This window comes from Hippopotamus amphibius, chromosome 4 (assembly GCF_030028045.1).
Source record: "Hippopotamus amphibius kiboko isolate mHipAmp2 chromosome 4, mHipAmp2.hap2, whole genome shotgun sequence".
Taxonomy (NCBI): Eukaryota; Metazoa; Chordata; class Mammalia; order Artiodactyla; family Hippopotamidae; genus Hippopotamus; species Hippopotamus amphibius.
Genome location: NC_080189.1, coordinates 39,714,055 through 39,733,514, shown reverse-complemented (window position 1 = coordinate 39,733,514; position 19,460 = coordinate 39,714,055). Strand labels below are relative to the sequence as shown.

The following is a 19,460-nucleotide window of genomic DNA, read 5'->3' as shown; positions in this document are numbered from 1 at the left end:
AGGTGATTTCAGAATTACAGACATGAACACTGAAAAATCATTGAGACAAAAAAAAAATCAAACTTGGTTGATCTGGAGTGATTTTTCAATTTCACTCAGAACATCTTACCAAATAGTGACCGAATATTGACAAACAGGTTTACTCATTAATGTGAACAGGCATGAGATCACCAAGAAGTTTTGGATTAAAAAAGGGCCAGTAAGAAAGTCTTGGTCGTATGAAAATATTGAGATAATTGGTTCCCCGTTACTTTAAATCCTTACTTCCAAAAAAGAGAATGTATTCCTTATTAGTGGATTATTATTACAGGTTAAATGATAAAGACCCAAAATAGTACCTGAGCAAATCCGTGTTTTATTTTTACATCAGTTTACTTTTCTTCCCAACAGTCACTGCATTGTAGATAGTCAATTATAATTCCTATCACTATGTGTATAATGTTTCTCATATTCCATCTTAAGAGTAACTGAGCAATGTCATTTACTTTCATCAAATATTAGTTGTCATATTCTTCCAGCAGCAAACTCCAAAATCAAAACCTAACAATCAGTAGAATATATATGCATAAAAAAAAACCAAATTTATCCCTTTTGAGACATATGGGAATACAATTTTCATATTCCCCAAAGTCTGCATCTTTTTTATTTTTTGGCATTAAACAGGTATTACAATTTAACACAAAATCAGGTGCCATTTAATTCCGTTTAATATTTTAAAACTTTCTCTAATAATGCAGATCATCTTAATATGATAGAAATGTTTCTTGCACAGCCTCATCTTGTGGGAAGCTTTGCCCTTCTGGATGTTCCTCTTCTCCATCCCTCTTCCTGTGATTGGTGTGGGGGTGCCTCCTCTTGATAGCAGCTCAGAGAGATCCAGGCAGGCCGTCATCCTCTTCACTCTGAACTAGCAAGCGTTCTGGAGGAAGAACAGATTCCAATTTCTGCCAGCGCTCTGGAGGCCACAGAATATGTGTAGCATGGGCATGCAGGAGTCCCAGGGAAACCTGAACCCATGAGAGACACAAAGAAAGCAAGAAACACATTCTTTTAGACAGGATCATCATTAATATCTTGAAAACACAATTTGAATCAGGTCTGATATTCCATGGAAAGAGAATGATGATAGAGCAAACCGTTACTGACAGTTTTTTTCTAGGTGCTTTATACATGTAAATTCCTTTACTACTCACAACCATTTGAGGTAGGTACTGATATTATCCCCTTTTTGCATAAGAGTAAACAATGTTCAGAGAGGTTAAAGCACTTGCCAAAAGAGGCTGCCTTCTGGGCTGAGTAGTCCAACTTTAGGGCTTGCAACCTTAATGTCTATCCTCAGTAGTCTGGTTACATACCCCCAGGAAGCCTGAATCTGGTTTACATTCTCAGAATTTCCTCCAGAGTTCCCAGTATTTCAGAGACTTTTTTTTTTTTTTTTTTTTTGGTGGAAAATTGTAGATACTTTAAAAAAAAGATTTACATTTTGTAAAAAAAAAAAAAAAAAATGCTGTCCCACCTACTGGATGAGCAACAGGAAGTTAGCTGTGAGACTGGGTGCGGTGCCTCCACAGAAAATAGACTGAGCAATGAGAATCTAGTGCTCATGGAGAGAGGTGGGAAACCAAGGGGAAAAAGTCCAGTATATGGTCCTCAACTGATGATGGTTCAACTTATGATTTTTTGACATTATGATGGTATGAAAGTGAGACACATTCTGTAGAAACCTTTCTTCTAGTTTCGATCTTTTCCCAGGCTAGCAATATATGGTGTAATACTGATACTTTCTTGTGATGCTGAGCAGTGGCTTTGAGCTGTACAATCAGGAGGGTAAACAATTGATACACTTACAAGTATTCTGTTTTTCACTTTCATTACAGAATTCAATAGCTTACATGAGATGTTCAGTACTTTATTATAAAATCGGTTTTGTGTTAGATAACATTAGCCTACAGTTGGACAAAAGTAAGTGTTCTGAGCACACTTAAGGTAGGCTAGGTGAAGCCATGATGTTTGGTAGGTTCGGTTAATTAAATGTATTTTTTACTTAAGATATTTTCAAACTTCAATGGGTTTATCAGGATGTGACCCCATCATAGGGGAGGGAAATCTAATTGAAGATCACTGCAGTTGATAAAAGATATCAGGATGGAAGAGGAGGCAAGGGAAGGGAAGTTTTCCTGGAGGATGTAAGACTGAGTCCTGAGAGGGAGGGAGCCCTTAAAGACCTATTAGGGCTCCCTAGGGACATGAACTGCAGTGCTCAAAAGACTGTGGCAAACCTGTTTAAAATGCAGATCAAGGCCCTATCCTCAGAGATTACCCTTTACAGGTCTGAGGTAGGGCCTGGAAATCTGTGTCTTTTGTTGTTAGTGCTCTCAGGTAATATTTTAATGGTACGTGGAAGCTTACAAAACACACTCATTAACTGTCAACTGTAAACCAGAGACTATGTGTCCATTTTCAAATGTTTTTCCTATAAATTGGAGCTCCATAGAGATTAACATAGGACGTTGTTGTCATTAAAATTCTTCTATTTATATGCATTTGAAAAATCACATTGCCCAGAGACTCAGAGGTGGATGTCAAGGGAGACACTTCCAAATAGATAACCAGAAACATAAAAAAAAAAAAAAAAAAAAAAATCACAACTTGAAATACAAACAAACAAAATAAGCCCAAAGGGTGTCAAGAAGCCCATGGGCCCATAAAGGAATTTTTCTTCAACTTATTACTTTAAAAATCAAACCTACAGAAAATTCGAAGATGTATAAAAACAGCTCTAGTCACTAAAAGTCAGCAGTTTATTTACATTTTGCTGCATTCAATCCCCTCTCAATATGTGTGCATATATGTATTTGTACACACATACTTTTTTCTGAACCGTTTGAAAGTTGTTGTCATGCCGAATTTATCACCAAGCACTTCAACGTGTATCTCCTAAGAAGATTCTTTCCTACGTGAACACAATACATTATATGCAAGATATTTAATATTGATACAATATTACTTAATGTACAGTCCATATACAAATTTTTTCAACTGTGCAAATGTCTTTTAGAGCTATTTAATTTTTAAAATTCTTAATCAGGGATCACAAATTGCATCATGATTATTACTACTATGCTTCAGTTTACATTCGGCTTAATCTCAAGGTCTACATCTGTAATTGCCCGATTTTTCCCCTCCTGGTTAGAGTCAAGTGTTCTTGGCAAGAATACCACATAGCTGATAATGTATTCTTTCCATTTTATCACATCAGGAGACAAAATATCAGTTCATCCCACTGTTGTCATGTGAAGTTTGATCATTTGTTTAAGGTGATGTTGACCAGGTTTCTCTATTGTAAACCAATCATTTTCCTTTTGTAATTAACAAGTATTTGGGGGAATGATATTTTGAAACATGTAACTATCCTGTATGTCAACAACATATTATCTCACTGCTCTATGAAGGAAGCTGGTTTCTAAAGCATCTAAAATAATTTTAACATCCATTGATTATCCTGCTGAAACAATTATTACATTGAGGATTATAAAAGAGTATTTTTCTAAATTTATTATTTCTTCTACATTTATTAGCTTCCATTCTGAAAAAGTGCTGTCCCTCCAACCTCAAATGCCTATATTTTAATATAAAAGATCCCTTTTTAAATTCAAAATCTTATTATCTTTTGGTTTGTTTGATACTCAAATGTCCTACATTGGGCCAGCAGGAGTTCTTTGTTAATTTTTGGACATGCCTCCATGAATCTTGCAGTACTTCCTAACTTTTTGGTACCACGAGGTGTTATGAGTTTACCTTGTCCTTTATAACTATTTTGTCTGAAGTTAGACATCTCTTTAAGAAGCCTTGATTTCTTTTACCCAGTATGCTATTTAGAAACCAAGATCTGGTACTGGATGTGCTCATTGCTCCTGGGGGTGTCAATCTTCTACGCCATTTCAGGGGATAAACATAAAAAGCACCAAACCACAGGATTCTCTCTCACATTCCTGTATTCCATATTTCTATCTCCTTTCTTCCCTAGTGAGCACTCTCTCCACAACAACAACAACACATTTACACTATCCTAAAACACACACACACAAAATAGTTTTGAGGTCACCATACTATAAATACTATCAACAAATTTACTGAATAAAGAAAGAGATTTCTTTGCAATTATTTTGGTCCTTAAAATAGATCTCATTTTAAGGGTGTATTGGCAGAGACCTGTATTCAAAACTTATTTGAATTCAGTCTGTTTTTTCTCCCCAATATAGGGTTATATATCCACTTGATACATAATTAGGCCCATTTGTTTTTATCTGTATTCAGTTTTAGAGTTTGCTTTTGTTATCTTTTGATTCAATTCTTTTGAGTAAATATTTAAATAGTTCAAGAGTACAATTATTCTTAAAAGGTATGGCATTCAGAATAATGCCCTCCCCCCACACTCCAAAGATATGCTGATCCTGATCCCCAGAAGGTGTGATTATGTAATGCTCCAGGGCAAAATGGGAATTAAGGTTACAGATGGAGTTAAGGTTGCTGATCTTAAGCAGACTATCCTGTATGATCCAATGTAATCACAAGGGTCTTAAATGTAGACCAGCAAGGCAGAAGGGTCAGATTCAGAGAGAGATTTGAAGATGCTAACATTGCTGGCTTTGATGCTGCAGATGCAGAACAGGGCCATGAGCCAAGGACTGCAGGTGGACTCTGAAAGCTGGCACAGAAACAAGTGGTCCCCTACAGCTTCCAGAGTCAAGGCAGCCTTGCTGACACCTTAATTTTCCTCTAGCAAGATGCATTTTGGACTTTTGACCTCCAGAACTGTAAAAGAATAAACTTAAGCTGTCCTAAGCCACTAAACTTGTGATTTGTTACAGCAGTAGTAGGAAACTAAGAAAAAATACACACAGACGTTCCAGTCCCATCTGCTACCTTACCTCTCTCATAGGCTATATTCGTTAGTTTCTGGTTTATCCTTTTTTTCCATAACAGAAACCTAAATACATATTTTTATCAGTTTTTATCTATTTGGGTATATATATAGGTGTGTGTATATATATACATGCACACATATATATGTATGTGTATATACACACACATTCTTATTTCTTTTTTCTCATACTGAGGGTAGCTACTATGTATTTCCTTTTGCATGGTACTTTTATTCTTTTTTTTAAATTAATTAATTAATTTATTTTATTGGCTGTGTTGGGTCTTTTTTGCTGTGTGCGGGCTTTCTTTTGTTGCCGTGAGTGGGGGTCACTCTTCGTTGTGGTGCGCAGGCTCCTTATTGCCGTGGCTTCTCTTGTTGTGGAGCACAGGCTCTAGGTGTGTGGGCTTCAGTAGCTGCAGCACATGGGCTCTAAAGCGCAGGCTCAATAGTTATGGCGCACAGGCTTAGTTGCTCCGAGGCATGTGGGATCTTCCTGGAGCAGGGATCGAACCCGTGTCCCCTGCATTGGCAGGCGGATTCTTAACCACTGTGCCACATAGGAAGCCCGGTACTTTTATTCTTAACAGCACATCCTGGAAACCACTTCCTATCACTTCACAGAAATGGAGCCTGTGGTTTTTACAAAAGCCCCACCCCAAACCCAGGCGATTCTGATTAACCCCACTAGAAATCTTAATCTGGACTTTCCACGTAGCTTCACACCAAGAAAAGGTAACCCTAAAGACGCTTTTAAATATATTTGGAACATTCTAAGTAACCATTCTAACCATATTAACTGCAGAAGCCTAGCTCTAAATGGTCTGTCATGCTGCCATTTTTATCTATTTTTGTTCTTGGCTGGGCTCAGCTGAGCTAGAGAACAGCTGGTCTCCATCCCCTCCACAATAACCCTTTTTAGATTTGATAGCTGCTACTCAGTTGTTCCTCAAGTCTTTATTTGCTTTTCCAAGTGGTTTAACTTTTTTCATAAGGTTGATCTGCCAATCTTTCAACTTGGCTGAACTTTTGCCAATATGTTTGCCTAATTTCCCAGTTTTGGAGCTCAGTTTTAACAGTGACTCAATTTTTTAAATCAACATTCATTTTACTAAAACCTATTATACTTTTATTCCAAACATTTATTAGAGATGCTACTCTCACTTCCTGGAAAAAAAAAAAAGATTCATCTTCATAATTATAAATAATGGTGAAAATTCCCACAGATGGATAATGTCAGTATCATTTTAAAACATAGTACAGGAATGCAAAATATAAGTGCTTTTTAAAGACTGAAATTAAGATAGATAAGAGAGTGAGAAGTCACTCTGTCTTGTCATGGATCTTTCTTTTCATTGGTATGTACATAGACATGCAAAGAACACAGTGAATTTTAAAGGGCATAAAAATCCAGAATTATACTAAACTTTTAAAAAATTAAAAGGTCTCTTCAGGTACAGCTTTGTTGTCCACACATAGTGTTAGGCATTTCCAGAGAAACAGAACCAATAAGATGTGTGCATATATAGAAAGAGATTTATTTTAAGGAATTAGCTCACAGAATTATGGAGATTTGGTGAGTCCAAAATCTGATGCAGAAGGCCAGTAGGCTGGAGACTCAGGAAAGAGTTATAGTTTAAATTCAAAGGCAATCTGCTGGTAAATTCCTTCCTGGTTGGGGGAATGTCAGCCTTTTGTTCTCTTCAGGCCTTTAACTGACTGATCTCCAGTATGTGAGTGTGACTTATCCAACCTGCATTCAAAGTCTAGCCATCTAAATGTATATCTCATCCAAAACCACTCTCACAGAAACATCCAGGGTGATATTTGACCAAATATCTGGGCACCTTGGCCCAGCCAAATTGACACAGAAATTAACCATCACACCTGACAAATACAATTACACTGACAAACATCTCCTCTGTGCTTACTTAATGTCACACGCAGTGCTTACTGTATTCAGGGCAATGTTCCGAACGCCTTATACATACTGACTCATTTAATTCTCACAATAACCCTGATGCGGGTACCATAGTTGAGGAAACTTATGTACAACAATACATTTTTTGAGCTGAAGCGCTAATACATGCCCTCTGGCCCTCGAAACTCCACAAAGCAGGATCACCATATAATTTATCACACAAATGAGACTTCTGAGAGTCAATGAGGGCACTTTTTAAATTAAGTCAGATAATAATTTGTCCAGGACTGCCCTGGACAAATCAAGATATGGTCACCCTAATTATACTTCTTCTTGATATTGCTAGGTCCCACATACTTTCCTGAAACAAGTAGGTTTATCAAATGGAAATGCACATTATGAACTGAATGTGTCCCCCCAAAATTTATATATTGAAGCCCTAACCCCTAGTACCTCAGAATGTGACTGTATTTGGAGACAGGGCCTTTTCAAGATGTGACTAAGATAAAATAAGTCTGTTAGGGTAAGCCCTAACCCAATCTGATGGTACGCTTGTAAGAAGAGATTAGGACACACAAGGAGATAACGGGTGCAGCAGAAAGACCATGTGGGGACACAGCAAAAGGGCAGCCACCTGCTCGCCAACGAGAGAGGCCTCAGAAGAAACCAAACTCGCTAACACTGTGATCTTGGACTTGTAAGCTCCAGAACTGTGAGAAAATTTCTGTTGTTTAGGCCATGCAGTCTGTGGTATTTTGTTATGGCAACCCTCCCAAACTAATACAGACATAAATAAAAAGGAACGTTGGAAGCCAGTTTCTGAGATGTCCCAATATTCACCCAAAATAGGGGAACAGAGGAAGAGGATGAGAAAAAAGAGAAAATTTCTGTTAAGGAGAGAGAGAGAAATGCTTAAGCATGTACAATTTTTTTTCTAATAGCTTAAATACTTTGACCAACCAGCCTAATATTGTATTGGGACTCGAGGCTCTTTTGCGTCCCCTGTGTAGCTGTGTCTCCTGCAACAGATTCACAATATTTTTAGGCTTGAGGAGTTCACTTTTACAGTCCATGTTAAAACATAACACCAAAAACACATTAAATAAAACATTATAAACCCTTAGCAGATCATGGTATTTTTAGTATCTACTGAATGAGAAAATAGGTCCATTTACATGTATTAATGAGCCTCTTACAATAACTCTGTTGCTCAAAGATGGGGAATCAAGGATCTAGACTAACAGTCACCAAACTATTTTGATTGTTTACCCCACCAGCAAAAATAGTTGAGAATTCACCTTTGTATTTATATATTTAAAATTATATATGTAATATGTAAATATAAAATAATATAATATATAATTATATTAAATTATATTAAAATTATATATACATACATAATTAGGATTAACACTCTATAAAACCAAATGTTCTTAAGGCTCAAATTCTTATTTTTCAGATCCAAAGTTCTAATTGTTTTTTGCATCCAGAGAGTCATTTTAAACACACCCTGCATATTCCTGCGGCCTCTTTAGAGATCCCTTTTCTGGGAAACACCAGAATTACTGGCTGGAAAGTGATCAGTGTTATCAGTCAACTGGTTTGTTTCGACCACACGATGCCAAGGAACCACATGGACTAAATTTACAGTGAATTGCCTGTCTTTGATTGAATTGGCTCCACTGAGAAGTTATTTTGGCATCTGGTAGACACAGCCTTCATGGGCCCAGCCTTTGCTTCAGGTGCCAGGGGCACAGGTGTGTCTTACTCTGGTTCCTTCCATCCCTTTCCACAGGCCTACAGTCTATAGAATAGTCTTCCTATTCTTGGCTTCAGAACACCATCTCTTGATGGAGGAGCTTGCAAGGACAAACTGTGAGTACTGTGATAAAATAATAAAAATAAGCACATGAGTCTAGAGATACGACAGAGGAGAAAATACAGAAGAGAAGTTAAGGAAGAAAGACTATTAATAGGAGCAAACTCTTTTTTTTAAAAGATGTTCAGAACTAGAGCCAGGGTCAGAAGAGGACGAAAATGAGAAATGAGATGAAGCACAAAACTTCCAAGGTTATTTGATTAAAATGTTTTCTGAAAAGGACAATGTTTTGTACAAGATGAGGAAACTACCTGTCATTAACAAATATTTGTTGAATGAGTGAATGTTCATTAAGGAGGAAAGCTTAAATCTGGAAATGCTATATTTTCTGATCTGGGCATCAAGGAAATTTCCTAACTTACCTTAAGAGAAACATCCATTGTTCGCTAGAAAACAATATTAAGTGACATGAGAGCTTCAGGGACGATGTGCCCCCGCGGACTGACCATAAGCTAGTGCTACCAGAAAACTGTGATACAGTTCTTGAGATAGTTCTTTGGTGCAGCCTCAAAAGAATTTTTAAAAATTACAGGATGGAATTTAAAACACACACATGTAATGCATAGACTGTAAAATTTCATATTTACTGCATCTCAAGAATTTTTAAAATATATTACACAGGCAAAGAAAATTGGTTTGGATTGCCTCTGGTGACCACCATTTACCTCTAAAACAAATGAACAATATTAGGGAGGGGAGAAACCTAATGACGGGTCCTCAGCCTCCTGGGATGAGCGCCACTGGTTATTTGAGTAACAGATCAAAATTCTGGCTATTTGTCCTCTTCCACACATTAAACTTTTCCTGAATACAACCTCCACATCCATCTGCTCACAGTGGGAGCCAGGGAGCATGGCTCCATGCTGCACTGACAAAGCACTCCAACTCTTGCTGGACTGGAATGCCACAAAAGAGGATGTTCTCTTAGTAACTGCCGCTTAGACCAGGGATGGGAATGGTACATGGAGAGCAGGCCTCGAGAGAGAAACAAGGGACTTCACCCAGAGCCTGTGCTTTGGTACCGTGCGTTCAACATGATGCTGAGAGTGGAGAGTGTAGGGCCGAGTGCTGCGCACTGGCAATCAATCCCAAGGGAGCAGGGCACTGCACGCCAGTTACTAATCCCCTGAAGGGACTCCAGCTAAATGGAGGACAGCACAGATTATCGCAGTGCCAGCCACCGAGAACAGAAGTCTAACACCTCGCCCACTGCATCTTGGTGTCAGTCATCAAGGAAAACACCACGCCGTCAAGCATTGGATAAAACAGCGCATCCATCACTCACATAGAGAAGAGACAGAACAAGGTCGGCTTCTTCGTGGACACCCTGATAGTGCAGAGGTTTGCCTTCCTGGCCCTGCTTCTGTGGTCGCCATTTTCTGGGAATGCCAGCGTTATACCACAACAACACTAAAGGCAGGAGCTTAAAAACAGCCTAAGAGACTAAGAGAGAGGTTGAGGAGAGCAAGGTAGTTCCTTTATCAGACAGCATACAAGTGAGCTTGCTTGAAAATATGCACAAAAGTAGATGTGTGGTCTAAGTAAATCAAAAAGAATTAGAAACAAACACAGGCAAAAGCATACCATATGGAAAAATAAGCAACAGCACTGTTTTAAAATATTATGAAAAGGGTTTTTTTTAAAAGTCTGAAGGCTAGAAATGATACCACCTGCTTTATTTTTACACATGGATTAACAGATACAGATTTGAGGTTTTCATTAAGATTGTTTGATACAGTAGACAAGGGTCAGGAGGAGAAGAGCAGTGGCCTATCACCCAGCACGCAGTCTCAAGATGCTTGCCTACACGGTGTTGAGCAGATAAACACAGTCCTCTAAACAAAGACCTGTAGGGAGCCTGCTTCCAGTCTAAGCAGGCACCACCTGGCATCTACTCAAACACAAACTAGCAACGGCAAAACTTTGGCTTTAGAGGTGAATGAGAGGCCTGAAGGTCACGTGCCAAAGAATTATGCAGAAGACAAACAAGGAAAGTATCAACACTCCTAAGACCCAAGCTGGTAAGCAAAAAAACAGAAAGGAATAAAGGAGGGGAGAAGGAAAGCTCTAGAAACAAGGAGAAATAAGTTAGAGGGGAAGCAGCAACAGATAAGGTAAAAGGCACAGAGGCAGTAATGGCACTGATGAGAAAGCTGTATTTGCGGGGGAATGAACCACTTTCATTGCCCCTCCCGCAGGGACCCTGGTAGTAGTGCCAGTTATGAGAACACGTCACCATCCAGAAAAGCCCAGCACTGTTCTCTTCTTCTCCCCTGAAGTGACAAGAGTAACCTGGGAATATTTCCTTTAGATGAGAAAGCCTTCCTTCCTAAAGATGTAATACAGCCTCACAATACCTTATCTGCAATTCCAAAATCCAAAGAGCTCCAAAAGTTCAATTGTTTTGTAACTCTCTGGTAGCAAAACCAGAGACCTAAACTGTTAGGAAATCATACATTTTATTTTTCCCCTGCAGTATGCCTATTTATAATTTTTGCTGCAGAAATATTAATGTGCTTGATTATAAAAGTTGCCCCAGACTCTGCTGGGAGTGTTGTTACATATGGTATAAATATTGTTTAGATGTTGTTTATAGACACTGATACCACCTTTCCAACATACAGTCTGATTTCTGAAACACACTTGCCCTCCAAGGTTTTAGATATGGTATCGCCATCTTTAAATATCTTCAAAGATGCATATTCACCGAAGAGGATAAATGTAACCAGAGTTTTGGGCTTAGTCCTAGGTGGGACGGGACCCCGTCTAGGATTTTACCATCTGGCAGGAAAGACAGATGTTTAAACAGAGCATCATAATACACCCCAATATGGCAGACATATGAAGGAGACAAGTGCCCTGGGAGCAGAGGCTGCGGTCACACCTTGGGGAGGCTCCACGGAGCCCATGCATCCAAGCCTTCTCCCAGGGATGCTGGAGACTTCCCTCTCCTGAGGGTAGACTTTTACCTAATGACATCCCCTATCAGGTTTTTGTCTAGAACATTCTCCTAATCTTCCTTGCCCTCCACTGAGTTGTAAAATTGAGACAATGTGATAGGTTGATACAACCCAATATTTTGCCATCGAAAAGGAAAGCCATATGCTTTACAAAAGATTCAAAATGAGATTCTCTCTTCTGAAGACCTCATTCTAGGACAAGTGTTTTCCTTCATTACCAACAATTTTAACTTTAATCATTTCAAACCAATTTTCCTGTTCAAGACTGAGCTTTAATCAGAATGCATTTTCAGGTCACTTCATAGCCTCTTCACGATTCTCTCTAGATAACTACAGAATCAGGCATAATCATTCTAGTCCCGCCCCCTCCCCCCAGACACCTTCAATAAGTAGTTAGTTCAACATTTTATGCAGAAATAGACACAAAACAGGCCTCTAGGGGTATCTCCAGCTAATTTTCATGAATTAATTTCCCAGGATTAATGTTTATGCACCAGTCTCTTTACCACATAATCAAATCACTGGAGTTGAAGTGGTCTAACTCCTTATTTTGCAGCTTGATTAAGCAGGTGATGAAATACTTGAATATAATTTGGATAGTTAGAAATGCACAGTATCAACAATAAACCACAGTGGAGGATGACATTACTGATCATGTCTCATTGTTTACTTGTGTTCTCTCTAGTAGCTCGTGTCCCACATACTGTTTTTATGTAGGAGATAAAACAGTTCATATAAATACATGAGGGGAGAGGTGTAAAAGTCCTTATTGTTGACGCTGTTTTAAACCATATTTAGGCCACTGGGCAGACAGCTGCTGAGACAAACCAGACTGCCATTGGTAGAGAGGATTTGGGACAACAAGGTATCCGATAGCCATTGCCAGCCCTGCTGCTGTGGTGGATGCCGCTACAGCCCTACCGTGGGTAGCTCTGTCCATTTGGGTGGTTATCTGGCATCCAGTCTCTAACTAACCATCCTCCCCTACTTCCCATCCTTCTTTTATTCCTTGTTTCAAAAAGAAAGTGAGGAGGCTTACAAAGCAACCAACCAGGAACAAAAGAAGATAAATAAAAGTGACAACTACCAGGGCCAAGATAGTTGCTGTGGAAAGCACACTTGGTACTTAGCATGTTTTCTTCTTCATGGTGCCTCTGAGATAGGTAGCTTACACAGCTCTCATTGGAGAGATGGAAGTGTCCCAATTTTTAAGGGAAGCTAATCTGCTTAAATGTCTACAAGCAGTTTCTCACATGGGCTCTGCCACAGGATACTTGAAGTATCAAAATGGACAATGTCCATGGAAGTAGGTCCCACCCAAAAGACAGCAGAACAATGCAATTTACTGGCAATTAGCTGTTATATGAAGGATTAAGGTGATGTCATCTTACATGTAATCTAGAGAACTAATTCTAATAAGTACTGAGATTACCTGGCAGCACAGATAGATAGAATGCACTTTAAACGATCTTTTCTAAATATCATTTCTTTCAACTGTGTTTTTGATATACAAGATCTGTTCTGTGTGGTTTGTGGCTGCAGATAATTCCTGACCTTAAAATCTTGCTGTGTATCTACAAGTGAATGATGAGTTTGAACTGATGATCTACGCACTCGGCCCTTTTCCTCAGCCCAGAACAATATCTCAGTGGTCAGAGCTATAACTGCTGTTCTTAAATTTAAGCTTACCAAAATCCAAAGAATTGTGTTGATAAGGAAAAAAGAAAATATACAGTATAATAAAAGATAATTGAAAGGATGGTCTAAACCCTAGCAAAACCCTGGCTTCTCTTGAAGAAGTATCTACCAGGTATTTGAAGTGTTAAAGGTACACATGGTGAAGCAGATTCTTAATGATCACTGAGATCATTATAGATGTGGGTGTGGCATGCATGGGTACCACCCATCTCAACCACCTTTGTGTGTCTGTACAAGTCTTGGTGAGAAGCAATGCCTTCATCTGCTGCCTACTCCCCAAGTTAGATGGTCCAGATGTTCCTTATCTCTGCTTCCAGTAGCTGAGGGTAGGCACCTGACCAAGGCTCAACCAACTGGATACTCATATCCAGGACTATGAAGGTGGAGGAAGTGATGCAAAGACACAGGAATAGTCAGAGATTACTGGCAGAGACAAGAGTGCCAGGAAATATCCAGTGACACCAATTGCTCAACCCATCATCCTGCTCCTATGCATGACATACAGGTGTCCTATGTTGCTAAGTATCTGATTCCCAAGCTTGTTTTCATCCCACGCATTTAGTGACATCCAATATCAATATCTTTCCAATGCCATCTTTTCTACTTAAAGTGGTCAGGATGAGTTTGTGTTATCTGCAACCAAGATATCTGATTGATACACTGCCATGGAAATACTGATGCAAGAATAATGTTTATAAGGATATTGGAAATTAAGTCTAATGCCCAGTCCCACAGGTGAGGAAATCAAGGCTCAGAAATGCTGCCCACAGTCATTCAGGCCTGGGACTCAGCACTGGCTCCTAGTTCAAAGTCATTTTCACCATACCCGTCAGTGATACAAAGTGTAGAGCCCTGGAAATTATAATGTTTGGCATGGGGTCCTGCATTGATGCTTTCTAAACCTGCTTTTACCCCAGGGAAAAGTGAGGCCTTTCATTTTTTGCAGGAAAAAAACAAAGCAAACATTGCACATTAAGCTTTGTACACATCCATGCCACTTTGGGAACTGTTGCTGATTTGTAGCAGCAGGGCACGTTACAAGTCACTGGGCTGTAAGGAACGCTTGCTGGCAGTGACAGGAAAGGCAGTGCTTACTACAGCAATGTGGTTATGTCCACACACATAAAAGAGCCTGAAAACTGAAGAAATGGGGAAAGACTCTAAAAGACACTCCCTTTACTCAACACAATAGATACATAAAAGCCTACTATGTGCAGAGCACAGGGCATGATGTTCTAAATGTACCAAGATGTATGAGCCATAGACTCTGGCCTTGAGGAGCTTACAACTCAGAGAGGAAGACAGTTGTCACAAGTTTGATCTATAGGATGTATTTGGCAGAAGCAGAGGTTGCAGGAAATGAGTGATCTGGTGAGTAACACAGGACATTGAAGGATTAGGAGGAGATAAATGTTCTATACTGCAACAGGGGATGCCACCTCTGACCACAATCTAAGGGAAAAAAAGAAAGGCAAGAGAGTGGAGAGTAAGAGAACAGTCAGGAGATTTTTTGCAATAGTACTGCCAAGAGATATGATTGTGTATAAGAGAAAAGGAAAGAAAAGAGCCTTTGGGAATGAAATCCACATTTCCTAGCACGGTATACCTGGTCCGTCATAAATAGACTTCTGCTCTATGTCTCAGTACTCCTCAACTTGTACCAAAATCACTCTCACACCTCTGTACATTTGCACATATTGCTTTTTCTGCCTCCCGAAAGGCGTTCTTTCACTCTTTACCTGGATAACTCCTCTTCATCCTTTCAGACATAGCTTACATGTTACTTCCTCCTGGAAGGCCTCCAGGCTCCAGGCCCTCTTCCCAGTCTCTGCAGTCTGGGCTTACTTATGATAACTAGTAATTACCACTCTATACACAGTAAGGGTTTATTTAGTTCTTTGTATCTTACTAGGTAGGAGCTTCTTGAAGCAAGCACTGTCTCATATTCTAAATCAACAGAATGAAAGTAGAAAGAAGCTCAAAAAATGTTGATTGATTAAATAAGTGAAACAGGAGACGATGTGGATTTAGACTAGATAAAGTTTAGCAATTGATTGGACCTGGGAGCTGAGAAAAGAACAAAGCGTAGAGATGGCTCCTTTCTCACCTGCCTGGAAAGATGGTAATGCCATTAATAATAGAGGGATCACAGTAGAAGGAGCAGATATGGGAAACGGTGAGTTCAGTTTTGGATTATCAATCTGAGGATGCTACTGAATGTCATGGGAAGACATCCCGAACACAAGTGAAAATTCTGTGCAAGAGTCTAGGCAAGGGTGGGAAGCAGAACTTAGACATTTAGGAATCACCCAATTGTACCCACGAGAATTAATGCGCTCACCTAGAGAAGAGGAAAGTAAGAGTTGCTAAAGACACAGCCCTGGGGGGACATCGCATTTCCAATGTAATGCTAGGAAGCTGTCAGCTACATGCAGGAATCAATACATTTGCTTGAGCAGTAACACATCCACCTCTAAGACTTGTGAGACTTTTGCACAAGCAGAGACATACTGCTCAGCTTGTAAAAGGTGCGCATTGAGACTAGAGCAATGATTAGGGGAGGAAATGTTGTAAATCACCTTTAAAATTGTACTTAATAGTTTTTTTGACTGAGCCTGAAGAACATTTAAAGATCCAGAAAAAACCTATTAAAATTCTGAAAATGATGTTCACCTTGTGTGGTTATACATTTGTATGTATGTTTGTAACTCATGGACTAAATACATAATATAAAAACAAATCATAAGGCCAGACACTATAAAACTCCTAGAGGAAAACATAGGCAGAACCCTCTATGACATACATCATAGCAAGATCCTTTTTGACTGACCTCCTAGAATAATGGAAATAAAATCAAGAATAAACAAATGGGACCTCATGAAACTTAAAAGCTTTTGCACAGCAAAAGAAACCATAAACAAGACAAGAAGACAACCCTCAGAATGGGAGAAAATACTTGCCAACGAAGCAACGGACAAAGGATTAACCTCCAAAATATATAAGCAGCTCATGCAGCTTAATACCAAAAACAAATAACCCAATCCACACATGGGCAGAAGACCTAAAGAGACATTTCTCCAAAGAAGACATGCAGATGGCTAACGAACACATGAAAAGATGCTCAACATCACTAATCATCAGAGAAATGCAAGTCAAAGCCACAATGAGGTTTCAACTCACACCAGTCAGAACGGCCATCATCAAAAAGCTAGAAACAATAAATGTTGGAGAGGGTGTGGAGAAAAGGGAAGTCTCCTGCACTGTTGGTGGGAATGTAAGTTGGTACAGCCACTATGGAAAACAGTGTGGAGGTTCCTTAAAAAACTAAAAATGGAACTACCATATGACCCAGCAACCCCACTCCTGGGCATATACCCTGAGAAAACCATAATCCAAAAAGAAACATGTACCATAATATTAACTGCAGCACTATTTACAATAGCCAGGACATGGAAGCAACCTAAATGCCCATCAACAAATGAATGGATAAAGAAGATGTGGCACATATATACAATGGAATATTATTACTCAGCCATAAAAAGGAATGAAATTGAACTATATGTAATGAAGTGGATAGACCTAGAGATTGTCATACAGAGTGAAGTAAGCCTGGAAGAGAAAAACAAATACCGTATGCTAACTCATATATATGGAATCTAAAAAAATGGTACTGATAAACACAGTGACAGGTAAGAATAAAGATGCAGAGGATGGACTTGAGGACACGGGGTTGGTAGGGGGCAAAGGGGAATTTGGGATGAAGTCAGAGAGTAGCAGAGACACATTTGCACTACCAACTGTAAAATAGATAGCTAGGGGGAAGTTGCTGTACAGCAAAGGGAGATCAACTCGATGATGGGTGATGCTTTAGAGGGCCAGGATAGGGAGGATGGGAGGGAGTTGCGGGAGGGTGGGGATGTGGGGATATATGTATAAATACAGGTGATTCATTTTGGTGTACCTCAAAAGCTGGTACAAGAGTGTAAAGCAATTATATTCCAATGAAGAGCTTAAAAAAAAAATCAGCAGATTGATCAAAATATCTCCTGTAATGGAAATAAATGTTTTGTTACTTTTAAACATTTTGCTTTCAGAAGAGTTACTAAAATGCTTTCTAAGATTTTTAGCTGAGTTTTAAATGAATTTCAGACTCTTAATACCACTTTGGTCAGAGATAAATCGTGTGAACCAAAAACGCTACTTAAATGGCTGTATTATTTATGAGAAATAATACTACTTATGAGGGGTAATTATAAACCTTTTAGTTTAAATATTATGATCTATATTTACTTTTAATCAGGTTCACTACTAAGTAAATAAAAACAAATGAAATTTAAACTATTGAATAGATTTTTGCTACTTTTATTATTTGTAAAGAATATTGTTACCTCCTTGAGAAGTCATCTTGTTAGTATAGTTTGAATCAACAAAGAAATAGTGATACTGTGATCATGTTAAAAGCACATACAAAGAAAATGTTAACTATGTGAGGTGATGAGTGTGTTAATTATCTTGATCTTGGTAATCATCCCACGATGTACATTCATATCAAACCATCCCTTTGTACACTTTAAATATATACAATTACATTTGTCAGTTATTCCTCAATAAAGTTGCGATGGGGAGGCTTATTGGCCCAATGTCAATTCTAATACTGACATCAAGTTCCTGACTATATAGGCTCAATTATTTGTGCAATAGGGAGAATTAAATTAATGGAGTCATCTCGGCTTTGTACGCTTTCTATTGCCTCTATGATTTTTCAGGTTAGATTTTGAGCTCCTACAAATAATAGTTGTCTTGCTTTTGTACTTTGATTACAGTAGTTAATTCAGAGAAATCTCTCAAGGGTTATTCAACATTCAATCAATAAACATGCTAGCACAATGCCAGGAGCTGGGATGCTCTGTAAGCGACAGCAATTGCAGTGTATCGAGTTTAAGGTAAGCATAAGCAACGTTTAGTCCTTTGACTTTCAGTATGCACAGTTATTGTCTGAAAATTAATAATAGACGATACTTAAAGTTGAAGTTTATATAAATGATAGATGATCCATGTCAAAGATGGCATAGCAACAAGAAGATAAATACTGCTCGGACTACTAAAAAACAAAAGGAATTCCTGAGAGCTAACTGTGGACTATGTGTGGCTCCTTTACAGAAAATTTCTATATTCCAAATTATTTTCTCAATTACATTGAATGATTCTAAGTCATATCTCTTTTATCTATATTGGCTGTGTGTGTGTGTGTGTGTGTGTACACACAACCTTGGAAAAGGTTGATGAGCTCAATAGTAGCTTAAGGAAAATATAACAAAATATAATAAGGGCAAATTTATTTTTCCAGCACAAAGTTACAAATTATCTTTGCTCTCCTGCTATGGAATATATATGACTACTCCACTGACTCAGATAATTGAATGCGGGCTCTAATTTATAAATTCTCTTAATGTCATACCAAGCAATTTCGTTGTTTTACATGTAAGTTAGTGTTGATAGTACAATTGGCTGATACGTGTTGTTAAAACTCTTGGTGCTTTATAAGTTCATTGATAATGTTAAATTGTCTGGACTTAAACCTAAAGAGAGACTGGGCTTAGCCCTTGTGACCCCACTGCTGGATGGAGACACTCACTGCCCTATGGAGAGGAACAGAGATTTGGCTGATGATGAAGGTTCCAGCATGTTTGGCACTCTGTCTTCCTCTCTGTGCCAGCTCCCCAGTATTAAGAAAGTGTCATCAGTCATTTTCCCTACCAAAGTGGGGTGGAGTGCATGAAGCACCAGGAGTAGAACCTGCCCTGCCTTTGGATGAAGGCTTTTCATGAAGATTCCTGGCCATATTTAGCCCACTGCATCCAGTACTAACAGCTTTTGATGCAACGGTTTCAATTAGCTTTCCCTTTCCTTTTAGCACTTTTTGTTTGCTGGCTCTTCCGTGTCTTCTTAAACCTGAAAAGACAACTGCTTCATTCCTTAAAAAAAAAATTTAACTCAAGGAGGTGGAGGGGATATCTCAACCCAAACAGATCTGCTAAAGACAGAGTCCAAAGAGATCCTGTCTAATCATCAAAAATC

The 19,460-nt window shown here is 38.8% G+C and overlaps 1 protein-coding gene across 2 annotated transcripts in view; it reads right to left on the bottom strand.

Moving 5' to 3' along the window:
- Positions 1 to 339: 339 nt before the first annotated feature.
- The window catches only part of IMMP2L (inner mitochondrial membrane peptidase subunit 2), an 875,861-nt gene continuing 856,740 nt past the window's right edge, over positions 340 to 19,460 (bottom strand). The window contains exons 7-8 of one of the 2 annotated variants that reach the window (XM_057730838.1): positions 2,870 to 2,953; positions 883 to 1,007 (exon numbers count right to left, since the gene is read on the bottom strand). In XM_057730838.1, the coding sequence (XP_057586821.1) occupies positions 2,924 to 2,953 (30 nt within the window). In that variant the 3' untranslated portion in view covers positions 883 to 1,007; positions 2,870 to 2,923. Of the gene's footprint in view, positions 1,008 to 2,869; positions 2,954 to 19,460 lie in introns of both variants that reach the window. The other variant, XM_057730837.1, reaches the window with a different exon arrangement.